The sequence below is a fragment of the Nyctereutes procyonoides genome, unplaced genomic scaffold (assembly GCF_905146905.1).
Source record: "Nyctereutes procyonoides isolate TBG_1078 unplaced genomic scaffold, NYPRO_anot_genome, whole genome shotgun sequence".
Taxonomy (NCBI): domain Eukaryota; kingdom Metazoa; phylum Chordata; class Mammalia; order Carnivora; family Canidae; genus Nyctereutes; species Nyctereutes procyonoides.
Window position 1 is genome coordinate 4,617,921 of NW_026575129.1, and position 18,467 is coordinate 4,636,387.

The 18,467-nt window shown below is 42.2% G+C and overlaps 1 protein-coding gene across 1 annotated transcript in view; it reads right to left on the reverse strand.

The window, feature by feature from the left end:
• Positions 1-18,467, reverse strand: part of SERINC5 (serine incorporator 5) — a 107,844-nt gene that overhangs the window by 21,934 nt on the left and 67,443 nt on the right. Inside the window, exons 3-6 of the mRNA XM_055342236.1 lie at positions 10,826-11,004; positions 10,242-10,324; positions 8,346-8,439; positions 2,328-2,539 (exon numbers count right to left, since the gene is read on the reverse strand). Coding sequence (XP_055198211.1) covers positions 2,328-2,539; positions 8,346-8,439; positions 10,242-10,324; positions 10,826-11,004 — 568 coding nt within the window. The remainder of the gene's footprint in view (positions 1-2,327; positions 2,540-8,345; positions 8,440-10,241; positions 10,325-10,825; positions 11,005-18,467) is intronic.

Below are 18,467 nucleotides of genomic sequence, written 5' to 3' on the forward strand. Positions count from 1 at the left end.
CTTCATAGAGCATGGATTCCAGATTCTACAAGGCCATCAGACAAAGTCCACGACAATGGAAAAAAGTTTGACCTGTCAATAGACAAAACAAAACAACAACAACAAAAACACAAACAACAATAACAACAAAAAACCTTTGGGAATACCAGTTCAGGTCGACGAGGAAGGCAACTGAGGCTCAGCGTTCATTGAGAGAAGGGCTTCAGTATGTTATAATATTTAAATTAAACTAATAATTGAGAGTAACCAGGATATGACAAAAAGGATTTATCATTTTTTAGTGGAATTTTGTTTTTTTTTTTTTTAATTTTTTACTTATTTATGACAGTCACAGAGAGAGAGAGAGAGAGAGAGAGAGAGAGAGAGAGAGAGAGAGGCAGAGACACAGGCAGAGGGAGAAGCAGGCTCCATGCACCGGGAGCCCGACGTGGGATTTGATCCCAGGTCTCCAGGATCGCGCCCTGGGCCAAAGGCAGGCGCCAAACCACTGCACCACCCAGGGATCCTTAGTGGAATTTTCAACCATCTGCATACATGAAAGGATTTAATCACTTCCCTATGATTAAATTTGTTTCAAGTTCTAATTATTAAATTGTACTAACCCATAAAAATATAGAAATAGAGTCTTTTATAATGTTGCTCTTTGGCATGGGAATAAGATTCACCTTAGCAACTAATGGCATTAAGCCAAATATTTCAAAATATTAAAACTATTTTAAAAAGTAGGATTTAGGGATCCCTGGGTGGCGCAGCGGTTTAGCGCCTGCCTTTGGCCCAGGGCGTGATCCTGGAGACCCGGGATCGAATCCCACGTCGGGCTCCCGGTGCATGGAGCCTGCTTCTCCCTCTGCCTATGTCTCTGCCTCTCTCTCTCTCTCTCTCTCTCTGACTATCATAAATAAATAAAAATAAAAAAAAAAGTAGGATTTAACCCAAATGGTATTTTAATCTGAACACCAGTATGTTTTAGGAAATTCTTAACTGATCAGTTAAAGAGACTGGGAGATTAGAACTTTCAATTTCAATAAGGTATTTGAAATTTTTAGGACCAGAAAACCTTTAAATTATTCAATACTACGTCACTTTTTTTTAAGTTTATTAATTTAATTTAATAATCTCTATACCCAATGTGAGACTTGAACTCATGACCTCGAGATTGAGAGTCACATGCTTTTCCAGTCAGGATGGAGCCAGTCAGGTGCCCCAAGACTAGTTCACTTTTTAAATCACCATTTTAGAAATGATTTGAGGGACTACAAATTATTGGCCACCTTTTCCTTTTCCTATTAGAAACCTGAATATCATTTGCATTCCATCACCTGTAGAGTAAGATACCTTCAAGAAAATTAGATCACAGACATTTCTTTCTATAACCAAAGATGGCAATCTGGCTTAAGACATCAGAAGTTGTTTATAGAAGACAACTCAGGGGGCAGCCCCAGTGGCTCAGCGGTTTAGCGCAGCCTTCAGTCCAGGGCCTGATCCTGGAGACCGGGATCGAGTCCCACATCGGACTCCCTGCATGGAGCCTGCTTCTCCCTCTGCCTGTGTCTCTGCCTCTCTCTCTCTCTCTCTCTCCTCTCTGTGTGTCTCTCATGAATAAATAAAATAAAACCTTTAAAAAAAAAAAAAGAAGAAGAAGACAACTCAGGCCTGTACTTTCTAAAGTACTTCCACATCCCATGATCTCTTCCCTTTGCCTTTGTGGGTTTTTCGGGTTTTTAAGCAAGCTCTGTGCCCAACATGGGGCTCTAACTCATGACCCTGAGATCAAGAGTTCTACGGTCTACTGACTGAGCCAGCCAGGCGCCCCTCTTCCATTTGCCTTTGAAACAACCTTGAGTCAGGAAGGTTTATAGATTTCTGTCGGCTTTGCTGAGAAGGGTCTTGGGTCTGAGGAAGGTTAGCACGTGGGACCAGTTGTTGTCACATTTCCTGCTTCTTGACTCCTAGACCACACAGTCCCTGATTTCTGACTCAAGGCCTTGAGTGAAAGATGAGCCCAGAAAGAGCTCCTTCTGGAGCCTTCTCATTCATAGAGATCATAGGGAAGAACTTAATACACACTCAGGGCATCTTCCATGTAAAGGCTCCTTGTAGTTCACTATGTAATAATGGTAGCATCTATCTTCCTATTTATTGACATTCAGCCCAAGTGTGGGATACGAGGAGGAGGCTGTAGTCCCGTCCTTCCCATGGCTGACCCATCCATGGTAAATTAAGGAATAACTGTAATTTAAAAACAAAACTAAAAACACTAGGTTTGTGCAAATTAACACACAAAAAAAATGTATAAATAAGGAGGAATGGAAAAACACTGTGCTTACGATTTTGGACGCAGGGCGAGATGGCTACCACTGAAATGAGCAGACACAGGCCTCCATTCAGCCCCAGGAGAATTTTGTTTTCCAGGCAGCCATCCTTCTGTGTGTAAAACACCGCCATCAAAATCAAGCCTCCGGTGGCAATGGAGTACATGATGAGTGTCACCAGGGCCAGCGCCGCGTACCACAGCTTGTTGCTAGCCGTGCCTGCAGTCCTGTTTCTCCAGAGGTGGATAAGAGGGAGACAGAAGACAGGTCAACGAAGCCTGCACCCTCTGACGACATTCATCATCCCTCAGGCTTTGCAGTGCTCTCAGGCCCAAAGCCCTTATAAACCCAGGGGTCCAGAAGATCTATCCTTTTACCACCAACAGGCTCTATCAAAGCTAGAAGGTACATGTAAAAATGCAAAACAACTTTGGTTCAGGGTTAGAATGTTTATTAAACACTAAAAAAATTCTATATATATTTTTTAAGATTTTCTTTATTTATTCATGAGAGAGACAAAGAGAGGCAGAAACACAGGCAGAGGGAGAAGCGGAGAAGCAGGCTCCCAGGGGGGAGCCCGATGTGGGACTTGATCCTGGGGCCCCAGGAACCCAAGATCACACCCTGAGCCAAAGGCAGATGCTCAACTGCTGAGCCACCCAGGTGTCCCTAAAACATTCTATTTTTAAATGTTTCTTCATCAACTAAAATGCACATCCACAGACTTGGCAAGGTTGTGCCAAGACTTGGTAGGTTTTGGCAAGTCTTAAAAAAAAAAGTGGCTCTTAGAGGTGCCCGGGTGGCTCGGTGGTTGAGCGTCTGCCTTTGGCTCAGGTCGTGATCCCAAGTCTGGGGATCGAGTCCCGCATGGGGCTCCTGACGGCCTCTCCCTCTGTCTGTGTCTCTGTCTCTGTCTGTCTCTCGTGAATAAATACATAAAATCTTAAAAAAAAAAAAAAAAAGTGGCTCTTAGATGGAGTTCTCGTCACGTTTTCCCTCTCAACACAGAGACTGGATGTGCCACCACCTCCTGCTACCAGTGCCAACGCCAGAGCTGCTGCTCAGGGAGAGAAAGGGCAAACGAACTGCATGCACAGGAAGCCTGGCTGACCTCAGCCCCTTCACCCCTCTGCTGCAAGGAGGGTCTACGGTGTACTGCTCCTCCAAACAGTGCCAAGGATGATGTAGGATTAAGGGAGGGCTGGAAGGAACACAACCAGCTGGGAAATGAGTAAAAATTGTAATGGGATTTACAGTAAGAAATTTAAAGAAGAGACTAATTTGCTTTCTAGCTTAAATATTAATAAAGGGATGGGAGAAGTAAGTGGTGGCTTAATAATCTATAGAAATTGTTCAGAGCAACAACAACAACAAAAAGAGTGCTCAAAACCACCGAACAAAGAGGACAAAACAACAGGGAGCACAAAGTGAATCACTGTCACCTGCCTTATGATGAAACTGCCCCATAATAACCACATTCTAACAAATCTTCACAACTTGCTTAATGTTTTCCCCAAACTGGAAAGTATTCAGGCAACTCAGCTAAAATATTTTAATTATGAAAAAGTTACTGCAGCCAGAGACAAACAGGGAGGAAAGACAGCAATGATAATAACCACCGTATTCCTGAAACCAAGCCAGGCGCTCAATGACCACAGAATTAGTCTAACATAAAAGCCACACAAAGGAAATGACAGAAAAGGAGACTTGAGAAAGGGGGGAAAAAATCTGAAAGCCAAATGGTAATCGATGACAGAGAAACAGAATGTGCGTTGGAAAAGGCGAACACAGCTGACCACTGTGTGGGTGGGGGGCGATGGTTTCTCCAATGGTCTTTTGGGCTGTTGTTAGCATATGAAGGGCTTTCTTTTGTTTGTATGTTTAAGATTCTATTTATTTGTTTTTGAGAGACAGAGAGAAAGAGCACTGGACAGGTAGAGCAGGGGAGGAGCAGAGGGAGAGGGACAAGACTCTGGGGGGTAGGGGTGGGGAGAGCGCAGAGCCCAAGGTGGGGCTCAATCCCACGACCCTGAGATCACAACCTGGAGGATTTTCTTACAGTTAATGTATGCCTGTACTCCCAAAGTCAAAGTTCTAACCCTAACCTCTCCCTTCCATTCCAGACTCCTATTATCCAACTGCTTGACACGAGGGAGCACAATGACTTCCCAATATCTGCATATCCACCCTCTACTCCTGCTTTTCTTCATCTTCCCAAGCTCAGAAGATGGCAGTTCTATTCTTCCCTTTTGTGGAGGAGGAGGGGGAAAAAAATTTAATTTTAGAGAAAGAGAGCTCGCGAGCAAGCAGGGGGATGAGAAGAGGGAGAGTGAATTCGAAGCAGATTCCATGCTCTGCATCCAGCCCAAACTCACGACCCTAAGTTCATGACTCACGAACTCACGACTCGTGGCTGAAACCACAAGTCAGATGCTTAACCAACTGAGCCACCCAGACACCCCAAGAAAGGGAATTTTTTTTTTACAAAAAACAACTCCTAACTGCAATCTCTCTCTCCTGGCTCCCTCCTTCCCCACCACATCCTCATCACCATCAGCAAAGTCAACAAGTTCCAACTTTGGAATATACCAGAACCTAACTGCTGCTACCATCGTCCAAGCTACAGTCATCTCTCACCTGGATTTTCTCCCACAAGCCTCCTTACCTGTAACTCAACTCTGATCCCCTGTAATCTTTTCTGGAATTAAAATATAAATTGTATCATGTTCTTCTTCTTTCAAACTCCGCTGATGGCCTTCCATCTCCCACTGGGCCCCAGAAGCCCAACGTGATCTGATCCAGCACCATCTCCCATCTCACCTCTGGTGCCCATTCCTCACCAGTGGGGTGCAGCACACGGAGGCCCGTGTGCCCCCTGAAGAAGCCCAGCATGGGCCCAGTGAAGTCCTGCCTTAGGCTCTCCCTCTTCCTTCTGGTCGTGGTTGTCTCCTTCGTACATGATCATGAAGCCGTTCCCTGCCCTGCTCTCCCCACAGCCCACACCCTTTCTTTTCCTCCATTTCTTTTCACCATTGAACTTGTTACTTATTTGCTTGATCATAAACTGATTATCCATCTATGCCCCCCACTGTCCCCAACAGAAGGTAAGCTCCACAGGGCAGGACATCACTGTGTTCACCACTCTTCTCCTATTGTTAAATGCCTGGCAAATAATATGTGCTTAATGAATACTGCCACGAAGACTGTCAACTGTTAAAACACAACTTTGTGCAGCAATGGCTGCTATTCTTGTTGCTCCAGATTTGTGACATCATCCTTGATGACAACTTGTTTTTGCACACATCCCAAATTAAGTGCCACGACTTAGGTATCTTTATACTCTCAGTGCCTACCACATTGGCACACAGTTAAGACTTCCAGAAATTGTGAATAAATGCTAAATGGGAAGAAGCACTTAGAAGGACATCAGAAAAGGATCAGACAAGGGGGCAGGTGCACCCACAGAGTAGCAAGCTGGGACCAGGTTGGGAGAGTCAGCTGGCTTCTTGGACTCTGAAGTAAAACCCAACCACGATGGAAATTACAAATCTAGCACATTTACAAGATGGGTCTTTGTTAGAAGCACTTGAATGTACCTTCTACTCTTTGCTATTTCATTTTGATAAAGAGTCGTCACTTCAAATCACAAAATTTGGAGGTAGAAGGAAAAAAACATATAATTAAACATATAATGCAACTGTAAAACATTTGCAGGTGTGAAAACTGAGGCCAGAGAGGCCAAGTAATACACCTAAAGAGAAACAGTGAATTAAAGGGGCAAGGGTATAAACATCCAGAGTCTCCTGGCTTCTGGGTTCATGGCCTCTTTCCCAGGGCCTCTGGGATCTTCTTCTCAGGATGTTCATTTAAAAGACAAAACAAAAAAAGAAAAGACAAAACAGGGGTGCCTGGATGGCTCAGTAGTTAAGCAGCTGCCTTCAGTTCAGGTCATGATCCTGGGGTCCTGGGATCGAGTCCCACATTGGGTTCCCTGCGGGGAGCCTGTTTCTCCCTCTGCCTCTCCCCCTGCTTGTGCTTTTGCACAATAAAATCTTAAAAAAAAAAAAAAAAAGAAAGAAAGAAAAAAGAAAAAACACTTTGGTTGTTCCATTAACAGTGATGTATTATATTTTCTAGACTTGTTCCGTTAAAACATATACAAAAAAAAAAGTAAATTAGATTAATTTACCTTAAAATACATTATTAGTGAGCTTCCTAGCTTAATCCTAAATTTAGGCAGACAAATCAACTATGAATTATGTTGACAAAATGGATTTTGTTGGGATATTAGCCTCAATGCTGACACAACAGCAACATCATTTGTTACAAAGCTCTTAAGCCATTCTTATTGAGTGGTTTCTGGAAGGTTTTTACAGCAGCCAAATTCTTCCAAAATGCCTGTTAAAACTTGGCATCAATAATTAGTCCCAGAAAATGGCTTCAGAATCAATCAAAACAGTCAAGTCAGAGTTGGAGAAGCACAAGTATTCTCAAGAGAACATAGTACTTAATGGGCCAATCAGGCACTCAGTGTCGAAAATGTTATTATTTTAAAAGTTCCCTATTTCCAAGTAGATATGCAAAAACTTTAGGAAAAATATAGGATGATTTTTTTATTAGACAAATTTCTGTAGAGCTACTTATGTGACCAGTCAATGTGCTGCAAACATTTTCAATACTGACTTTAAATATTTGGGTACTTACTTTGATATTTACCAAATTATAAAATGTTAACACTAGCCTTTCACCTCTTAATTTGTTCTCTAGAGAACCAAAACCAAAACGAAACTACTACAACTACCAAGCTGAGGGATATAATCAAAATGAAAAGTATTTTCAAAGAATTTGGACTATACATTTTGTTTTGTCCAAGATAAAAAATAAATTTCAAATTCATACTCCACTTTCTGATTTTTTCCAAAACAGAATAAAATAACACGTACATATAAAGTCTAAAAAATAACAAAAGTTTTATGAGGTGCAATGGGTATTTTCATTCATATATTTTTTAAAGATTTTACTTGAGAGAGAGAGAGAGGAAGAGCATGAGCTAGGGGGGAGGGCATGTGGGTTGCAGGGCAGGGGGAGAAGAAGCAGCAGACTCCCCACTGAGCAGGGAACCTGATGTGCAAGCACTCGATCCCAGGACCCCGAGATCATGACCTGAGCCAAAGTCAGAGGCTTAACTGACTGAGCCACCCAGGCACCCCCCTTCATTCATATTTTATAAATAAAGACAGCAAGCAGCAAAGTGCCTTGCCTGGAGTCACAAAGCCACCTGGCCTTAATACCCAAGGGGCTGACCTTCATCTAGCTGCCCTTTCCTTGATATGGCTCAGCAAGAAATAAAATTAGCTATTAATCGTTTGGCATTTCCCATTTATCCTAGGATGTGAATTCCATGTTCAAGCACTTAGAAAAGACTCCATTTTTAAATTCAGGATGGCTCTCTAAGGTAGCACAACAGATCTTCCTATTGAAGGGGTCCTTAAGCTTTTAGGCAAGTTGAGAAGGAACCAAAAAAAATTTAACTATTCAAACACATATTTTTTGCAGAAAGTATATTTTCAGCTCCAAAGTACCCTTTTTTTTTTTTTTTTTTTTTTTTTAAATTTTCTAAGGATAGAAGCCTACAATAAAGCCTGCCCAAGTTTTCAGGCACCAACCATCACAATCAGGGAGCCAGGGCTGAGAAAGTGCCAGCAATGGATCAGAGTCTGACTAAATCACAACAGCAGCTGACTCAGAACTCAAATGAGAGAGCATGGGAAAAAGTCAAAAAGCGAAAAAACCAAAAACAAAAAAGAAGAAGGAAAAGTAGAAAGGAGAGAAAAACAGCATAGGAAAGAAGTGAATGGGAAGGTTCGAAGAGCAGGAGTGAAGGGAAAGTGCTGGCAAACTGTCTCAGGCAGGAGCAGGCTGCTGATCCCTGCCGCCACATCTTGGAGCAGAGCCTCTAGCAACACTGTACCACAGGTAGTTTCTCTGAGCAACAGGTGAGTTCACTTGGAAACTTTCCAAAAATGTACATACCAGTTCTTGTTCCACTTATGTGCAAACTCCACGAGCAGGATGAGCTGGATGCCTATAAAGATGAAGCCTCCGATGGCTCCCACGTAGCGCCAGGCTATAAAAGAAGACCACCCAAAAGGAGATGAGGGGATTGTTCCCATGTTGAGCTCAAAGGAGAATAATGACTACGGTTCATCTTTACTCTGTTCTTACTGTACCTGCAACACATTTAATTTCCAGGCAATCCCATAAGGTGGGTGCTACTATTATACCCACTTTACAGATGAGAAAACTTCAGAGTCTATGTAAACCGACAAAGTCCCGCAGCCGGCAAAGGGTGCAGCTGGGGTGTGAGCACAAGTAATGTGGCTCTGGAATGCCTAGGCTTAACCTCCAGACTGCAACTGCCAGATATCCTAACAGATGCAGCCATCCATAAAATCAACAATGACCCACAATTTAAAAGTAAAAACACATATTCTGAGGAAAAAAGGGTTCAAATTTTATTGCCTATGGAGCCACCAGAGGCTAGTAGGGAGATGCGGTTCAGATTAGGGGCTGAGGACTCAGGTCCACTTCTCTGCGATGAGGAAGCCCTAACCTCGACTGAGCCATGTCACTCCTCTGGGTTACAGCCTGTCTATAAAAATGACGACGCTCTACTAGAGGACTGCTAGGCCCCTTCCCATTCTAAATCTATCATTTTAATACATAAAAATATATCCGTGGGGAACAGAAAACTAGTAACAGCATTTTAGGAAAAACAAGACTTAGATATAACTTCCTTAAGGAGTACATAAAACTAGTATGGCTCTAGGGGTGCCTGGGTAGCTCTGTCGGTTAAGCCTCTACCTTCAGCTCAGGGTCCTGGGATCGAGCCCCTGGCAGGGAGTCTGCTTCTCCCTCTCCCTCTGCCCCTCTCCATCCCACTCTTGTGCATATGCTCTAAGTAAATAAAAATATTTTTTAAAAAAGAAAACAAACCTAGCATGACCCTAAAACTTTTTAAGATTTTATTTATTTATTCATGAGAGACACAGAGAGAGGCAGAGACACAGGCAGAGGGAGAAGCAGGTCCCTGCAGGGAGCCCGATGCGGGACTCAATCCTGGGACTCCGGGATCATACCCTGAACCTAAGGCAGATGCTTAACCACTGAGCCACCCAGGCTTCCCTCTAGTCACCATTTGAAGGACTGTGGGCTGTTCCTTATGGACCAGCACAGTGTGAATGTGAATTAGAAAAATGAATTCGTTTGGGTTAAACAAGGTTTTGAACCATTGAAATTTAGGTTTTTTTCTTCCTCCCGGGTTCTTATGAAGAAAGGCCCCTGTTTCAGGTATGAGTCAAGGCTTCAAATTAAATCAATTTTGGTAAATTCTGTAAGAAACAATTCAATGCTGTACAGTTTCACATAAGGTAAGTTTAGAAATAAGGCTGGAGGAAGCCTCTCCCATCCAGCTGTAGCTGCAGGAGATTTGAAGTCGCCAAGGAGCCGGTGCCAGGCAGAGGCAGGCTTCAGTCAGACAGAACAAGGCCTCTATGGGCTTATTCAAATGTGGCTGATGGTGTCATGCTGACATGCTAAACTGGTTTTCAAACAAATTTTAAGTGCCCCATTTTGCCTGCAGGTCAATAACCTGAAAATTATCATTTGAGCTCTCCAGGCTGCAGAGTAACACCCAGCCAGAGAGAGAGGGAGGGCTTGGGAGGGGGGGAGGGGGGGCTGCGAGAGGGAGAGGAGAGGGTGGATGATGTGGATGGGCAGGTAAGGTGGCAATTTAAACACACACACACACACACACACAAGAAAACCACTAATTCAAAATATCAAAGGCATCCTGGACTACAGTTTGGAACGATTTTCCAAAATGGGTAAGAACAAAATAAATAGGTACCCCAAATACCCCATTTGTACCATTCAGAAAGGTCTCCTGGTCTGGAATGAAGAAAGCTCCTGAGCACATGGCCCCCAGCAGCAGAAGTTTAAAGAACCAAAAGCTAGAAAAAAGAAAAAAAAGAGAGAGAGAGAGGAAATGTATTTAAATGATATTCATGGCAGGACAAAAGACCTCTTAGAAGGTAAGCACGGCAGGCAGTCCATGTTTCCGCCGTGGGTACTGTTCCTTCCAAATCGAGGGGAAGTAATTAAGTGACTGGAGACTGCCTTTTCCCATAATTAGACCAAGTCAGCGTGGCCTCTGTGCAAAACACCACTTGGTTGCCGAGGTGGAGATAATGTAGGGACAGGTCTCAGTGCAAGAAATAAAAACTCTCACCTCCGCTGCAGCTCTCACTGTGGTACTAAGTGTCACAAACACTTAGATTCTGGTTCTTAGGTCCCACCTCCCCTAAAATCGGCATCAACAATCTCAACTAGGGGAAGAGCAGTTGGACAGTTGGACGGTCGGATGGGTCTAGGAGGCTGAGGAACGGTGTTCTACACACCAGGAAACAGCCAATTACCCCCCACCCCCTCACCCCCGAAGACCCCAGACCTACCCGTTGTGAATATGGGCTCTACAACCTTTGCTGCTGCTGATATTCAATGTCAGGAGGCAGAAGATGAAGAAGAAACAGGCCATTCCGAAACAGACTCTATACACAGCAGAATATCCCACCAGCTTCTCACACGTGTCACCAGCTTTAATGCCTTTACAAATATCCTCGTAAAAAGGAATCTGAGCAAAGAGAAAAAAAGTCATCTGTTAAAACTGGGTCAAGAGAGGGGAGCCTGGTTGGCTCAGTCAGAAGAGCTTGTGATTTTTGATTTGGGCACTGTGGGTTCAAGCCCCAGGTTGGGTGTAGAGATTACTTTAAAAATAAATAAATAAACTTCTAAAAAAGAAACATAAAGCCAGGTAAAGAAGGGCTGTCATGAAGTGTTCCTTCGGCCTACAGGTCAAAATCCAAGGTGAAAATGCACCTTGTGCAAAGAGAAACAGACTGAGATAAAAGTCCTTCTTCCAAAGACTTTTTCTTAATTTTCTCTAAACCATTTTTTAAAGATACAGTGCTGTAACCCCCCAAGTCACCTTTACTTATCCTAAATGAATTCTGCAATCTAGCATCAGAATTTTAAAAAATTGACTTGTAATACATGGATATATTTTTCCTGAAATGCATATATAGAATAAAAGGTGAAAGATTTCCTTCACTCCCACCCCAAAATATCAAATCCTCTCCCTCGAAAGTTAAGAATTTGGCGGGTAGGGATGCCTGGGTGGCTCAGCGGTTGAGCATCTGTCTTTAGCTCAGGACATGATCCTGGGATCCAAGATTGAGTCCTATATCGGGCTCCTGCAAGGAGCCTGCTTCTGCCTCTGCCTGTGTCTCTGCCGTTCCCCCTTTTTCTCTGTCTCTCTGATTCTCATGAATAAATAAATAAATCTTTATTTTTAAAAAGATTTTATTTATTTATTTGAGAGAGAGAGAGAGAGAGAGAGAGAGAGAGAGAGAGGCAGAGACGCAGGCAGAGAGAGAGGCAGAGACGCAGGCAGAGAGAGAAGCAGGCTCCATGCCAGGAGCCCGACGTGGGACTCTACCCCAGGACTCCAGGATCGTACCCTGGGCCAAAGGCAGAAGCCAAACTGCTGGGCCACCCAGGGATCCCCCAATAAATCTTTAAAATAAATAAATTAATAAGAATTTGGTGGGTAGTTTTATTAATTTACATGTGTATGTCCCCATCCCATACTTATCCACAGCATACCAACTTACATACATACATACACTGGTATGGCATCACATATATGGTATGTATAAAACCAACTTTATTAAATAAAAGACTATATGTACTGTTCTACAATATGTGCTTTCCCAATGAACAGTAAGCTGTGGAGATCTTTCCCTATTAATCATACATAAAATCCTGGCCCACTTTTTAACCATTATTTATATTTTTTAGTAGACCAGAATTGATTGTTTCCTGTTATTTGTTTTTGCTATTACGAACACTGACTCAGTAAACTCTGTTATGCATGCCTCATTGTAAACATGTCTTTAAATATGTAGGATAGACTCCTGACTTAAAAATGGAATCAAATTTTAAAGTTTCAAGAGGTAAAGTCAAACCACGCTTTCAAAGACTGCAACAATTTATACCTCATCAGTAATATCTGGGACTGCTCACATTCCCAACCTAAGCATCTCACTTAAAGTTAACGTAAAGGTTCAGAACAAATGGCCCCAAGATATGCCACTTTGGCATGTGAATTATTTTGAACTGAAAACAACTGAGTTCCAGAAGACTCAAAAAAAACTTTGACCTTCCCTGTTAATTGCCTCAACAAAATTTAGATGCGGGGGGAAGGGGAGGGAGAGGGGGCCAGAATGAACTTAATAGAGGACCAGCTCCAGGAAAAAAGCTACCGCCACAAAGAAGTCCAGCATACTATGAACTCAGTGTGGTAGACAGGAAGAACTGAGTAAACTGTTTGAAAATTCCTCTCTCTGTCCCAGAGAGAGGTTTCAATAGTGGCCCAGTAAACATTTGTTTACCAAACACATACTCCTCTTCATCTTCCTGGGAACTGTTTTCCTTCTTATTGAAGTCTCAGGCCCCTGCCCCCTTCTCCTTAGTTCAGGATGACATTTATACCCTTTTTGCCTATCTTCAGGATCTCATGCTTATGAGATCATGTATCGGATTCCATGAAAGCAAGAAATCAAGTTTGACTTTCCCCGATTAATCTGTCTCCTGTCAATTTAATTTTTAGACCAGCCAGAAGATTCTTGAAGGGTAGAGGAAAATTTTCCTTCCCAACAATAAAAAACACTATCCTGTTTCAATGTCCATCTTCCTCATTATGAGTCAGGTTCACATCTTCTATTAAATGTATGGCTATCTATATTTTTCTCTGTGAATTGGATATTAATTGGGCTTTCTTTTTATTCACTGGCATTCTTTAAGAGTCTTAATCTTCTGATAAAGGTTGACAATCATTTATTCTAGTTAAACTGGAATAGAAGGTTTCAATGTAAAACCTATAATATTATTAGAATAATTAAAATTTTACATCATGAGAACAAGCAGGATATTTTTACTACTTTTGGAAAATAAAGATTTAGTCAGTGGTTTAAAAAAAAAAAACCTGGGGATCCCTGGGTGGCTCAGCAGTTTGGCGCCTGCCTTCTGCCCGGGGCGTGATCCTAGAGACCTAGGATCGAGTCCCACATCAGGCTCCCTGCATAGAGCCTGCTTCTCCCTCTGCCTGTGTGTCTCTGCCTCTGTCTCTCATGAATAAAGAAATAAATAATCTAAAAAAAAAAAAAAACAACTTGCTTCTTATCAACACTAAAGTTGAACATTATTCAGAACAAAACAGAAGTTGAAAAATTACACTGTAACTGTTATTCACAAGACAAAAAACATTGTAGAGGGGAAAAAAATGACACAAAGCTGGAAGTAAAATTGAAGCATGGCAATTTAGTTTTATCTCCAGAAAAGATCTTAAAGAAACAATAGTAACTGAGGCTATTCAGATTTCCATAAGCAAAAAGAAGACGAAATTTAACTGAGTTCATTTTCCTGAATGAAGATTCCTACCACTCAGAAAAGGTCCAGTCATTACTACACCAGAATCTGAAACATGTTTTTCCAAAACAACATGGAAACATTCAAGTTAGTGCCTCAGGCAAAAATGCATTGTTGTTGAGACCCAATTAGTACAGCTCCTTGTCTGTGAACAGATAGATACTAAAGATTTCATAAAGAAATGTCAAATATTTTGTAGTCAGAAAGTTTTTAGAACTGCAAATTTTTTTAGATCCCATCAAGATGTAAATACACAGAGACACTACTGTATTTTTTTAACAGGCTACAAAACAAAGTAGCAGACATGTAGGACTGCCAGATAAACTACAAACTATGTAGTTAAATTTATATTTTGAGTTAACAATGACTAATTGTTTAGTATGTCTGCAGGGGTGCTGACAGTAATGACTGCCATCTCTGTCCCTCCATTTAGTTCGTGTTCACCAGGTGATTTGTCTTGGGATCCCCTGGAGATTAATATACATACTTTATAAATGTCTGCCAAGCCTAGGATGGGGGGAGGGGTGGGGAGGCTTGTTTTGGCCTCCCATGAATCTGTTAAATACAACATGGTTTTTCATCTTCCTGAGGCACAAGTGGTGCCACAAGATCTAATTAAAGGTTAGCTGTCAATTAGGTGTATGCAAACTTTCTGATCTCACTACAGTGCCCTTCTGTGTGTCCCCTCATTCTGTAAAATCTGGACTAAAGCCTGGACTCTGCAGAGAATAACTGTGCAGCTGCTGTGGATCATCCTCTGCCAGATGTGCCCTCCCATTCCTGCCTCATCCCCACAGTCAGTAGGGTACCTTGAATAAAACTGTAAATTATATAGAGTCACCTGCTTCATTTTCTACTCTCAGAATTGCTTTCTTAGTTTGGGGGATACTTTACTGTTCCTCCTCTACCTTCTAACAACACCCTGTACAATATTTGGGAGATACTTATACAAAATATTGCATGAGACATACTTATGCTTTAAAAAAGCATTATCTGGCACAAGGTAAGACTCAAAAAAAGTCAGGGTCTCTTTGGGAAGGGCCAGATGTACTCTAATGCTATGAAGTCTGGCCCCCACCCTATAGGTGAGAGAAAACAACATTTTAAGCTACAAAGTACAGGACATACTGGAAAGGTGACCAGTTTCAGGTAGGAGGGTAAGTTGAAAGGCCACTGGTTTAATAGTCGTAATGGATGAAGAATGTAAAGCAATGGCAAGGAGGCCAGAAATTCTGTAGGTGGAGGTCATAGGACTATATGGAAGCTATAATGAGATATCACCTCATACCTCTCAGAATGGCTAAAATCAACAACACAAGAAACAACACGTTGGTGAGGATGTGGAGAAGGGGGAACCTTTGTACACTGACGGTGGGAATTCAAGCAGCCACTCTGGAAAACAGTATGCAGGTTCCTCATAAAGTTAAATATAAGAGCTACCCTATGATCTAGTAATCACACTACTGGGTGTTTACCCAAAGAATACAAAAACACTAATTCAAAGGGATATATGCACCTCTATGTTTATTGCAGCATTGTTTACTACAGCCAAATTACGGAGGCAGCCGAAGTGTCCATCAATAGATGAATGGATAAAGAAGAGGTGGTGTAAATACATATAAACATAGATATGCTATATATGTGTATACACACACATAGGTATATACATACACATACATATAATGGAATATTATTTTTCCATAAAAAAAGAAAGAAATCCTGCCATTTGCAAGAACATGGAGGGAGCTATAGAGTGTAATGCTAAGTGAAATAACTCAGTCAGAGAAAGACAAATACCATAGGACTTCACCCATATGTGGATTTTAAAAAAACAAAACAAATAAGCAAAGGGGGAAAAAACGGAGAGAGAGATAAACTGAGAAACACTCTTAACTATAAGAACAAAATGATGGCTACCAGCAGGGAGAGGGGTGAACGTTGGGTTAAACAGGTGATGGGGTTAAAGAGTGCACCTGTCATGAAATGAGTGCTGGGTGATGTATGGAACTTTTGAGTCACTATATTGTATTCCTGAAACTAATGTAATGCTGTATCTTAACTAACTGGAATTAAAATAAAAATTTAATTAAATTTTTTTTTTCACAAATAAATGATAGAGGTGCCTGGGTTGCTCAGTCAGTTAAGCATCTGACTCTTGGTTTCAGCTTAGGTCATGATCTCAGGCTCCCCACTCAGCAGGGAGTCTGCTTGTCTCCCTCTCCTTCTGGCCCTCCCCCTGCCTGCCCATGCACTCAAATAAATAAATCTTTAAAAAAATAAATAATAAATTCTTCAAATATCAACATAATGGGAGATCCTACACAAAGTGAATGTTTCAGAGCCTCTAGTAAGAAACAAAAGCTATATCCATATTATGTAGAACTATAACAAATAGGTAATATTGCTTTAAACCTGTAAAAGCGGGACCCCTGGGTGGTTCAGTTGGTTAAGTGTCTGCCTTCCGCCCCTGGTGGTCCTAAGGTCCTTCTGGGTGGGGAGCCTGCTTTGCCCTCTCCTTCTGCCTGCCGCTCTCCCTGCTTGTGCTCTAATAAATAAAAACAAAATCTTTAAAAAAAAAAATCTGTAAAAGCTATATCCATGGAGGTGGGATAACAACTCACTTATTAGGTTGTTTTATTTATATGGGATTTATTGCTCTACAATATTCATTGAACTAGGGGTACCTGGGTGGCTCAGTGGTTGAGCATCTGCCTTTGGCTCAGGGCGTGATGCTGGGGTCCTGAGATCGAGTCCCACATTGGGCTCCCCATGGGGAGCCTGCTTCTCCCTTTGCCTGTGTCTCTGCCTCTCTCTCTCTCTCTCTCTGTCTCTCCTGAATAAATAAATAAAATTTAAATAAATATATTCATTGAACTCTTTTCTTCCTTCCTTTCTCTCATCTACTCAGTGAAACTAATTCCTGACATCCCCCTCCCCTCAGTTTAATACATGCATGTCAGTACTCCTTTCATCTCCACCAGCCCATCTTTTACCAGCAGTCTCTTCTCTCCCCACCCCCTCCCACAACCTATTCAGCTCCATCTCAAGGAGAATGCCAATGCCAGAAGGACCTAAACTCCCATTCTATCACCCCCTCCCCCGAAAAAAACCCTCCCATGTTTACTCCCAGAGGTTCTTAGGCTCATTGAAGGGTGAGTATGTGGCATTGACTATTTCATCCAAAATAAAAGTAGCCAAACAACCCCCAGTGCTCCATGTACTAAGACCTGCCTTATGCTCTGTGGGTGACTTAGTCATTTAGTCCTCAGTAAGTGGTGAGTATTTTTAGGCAAAGAGCCTCTATATTGAAAAAAACCAACAGAATTTACCAAGGGAAATTTGCTCTGGTTAAATATTTGCTGCCCCGAGCTCCATCCCAGTTTTAGAAAAAGAAAACACACATTACACACAGACTCCACACTGTGGGGTGAAGGCAACAGGCCTGCTCAGAGTGTTGCCTCTTTTAAGGCTGGCTCTGGGCATCCAAGGACAGTACGTCTATGTTGGTTCTGTAGGGACCCGTGCAAGAGGTTTCCTTTCAACCTTCAAGGCAGCCCCACTCAAAGCCATAAAATTATCAGTCAGAATAAACAAGGACTCAGTGGACTTCCAACCCTAACTGCACTACTCACTTGAGCCAAGTCCACACTCTCTCTGAACCTCAATTTCCCAATCTGTACAAAAAAATAATATTGCCATCCACCTTACCACAATGTCCCAAGAATTAATTCAGTCAATCCTTGTAAAGTGCTTGCCATAGTCCCTAATCCGTGATAGCCATTAAGTAAACTTCCAGGGGTGCCAGGCTGGCTCAGTCCATAGGGCATGTGATTCACAATCTCAGAGTTCAAGCCCCACACCGCACCGAGCATGAAGCCTACTTAACAAAACAAAACAAAACAAAACAAAACCCCACAGTGAATTTCCCTAAATTCTAAGGTACTATTTTACAAAAAGAACTTTTGGGGGAGGGAATCTGCACATTACAGGAATGACTGTGGGTTCCTGCATTCTGATTTAAAAATGGGGAAATAAGCATCTTAGAATCCCATAGGTGCTCTATTCATTTTACCAAGGACTCATAGACCAAGACACAAGGTAACTTCCAACAAGGTGCCTCTATCCCTGGCATATTTACATAAGAACTGAGCTCCAAAAAACAGCATTTATTCATCTGTCTTTCAAAGAAAGACACTCAAAAGAAAAGATATCTGAACTCCCAAATCAGGGAAGATATTTTCAAAAACATCAACACAAGTACGAAGTAAGTACTAAGCTCAAAGAGATGGAAATTGGAAGAAAATCCACATAATTTTTCCTCCACGGGAGAGATGCTAGCCATGCCCCCCTCCCCCCCGCCCGAAACAACAACTACCTTGGATGAATAAACATAAAGAAACCACGTAGGAGCCACAGAAAGGCCCACATACAGGTCTGGTTGGCCGGGGGCCCAGATGTTGCCAACCTGGGAGTACAGACTTTGGAAGGGTTCTTACAGAAACGGAGAGGAGAAAGATGAGAGTGGGGTCCCTCCAGTATGAAAGTGTTGTCTGGAAGAGATGAGAAAATGGCGTATTAGCAAAGCTAAGGATTCTTCCATTATATCAG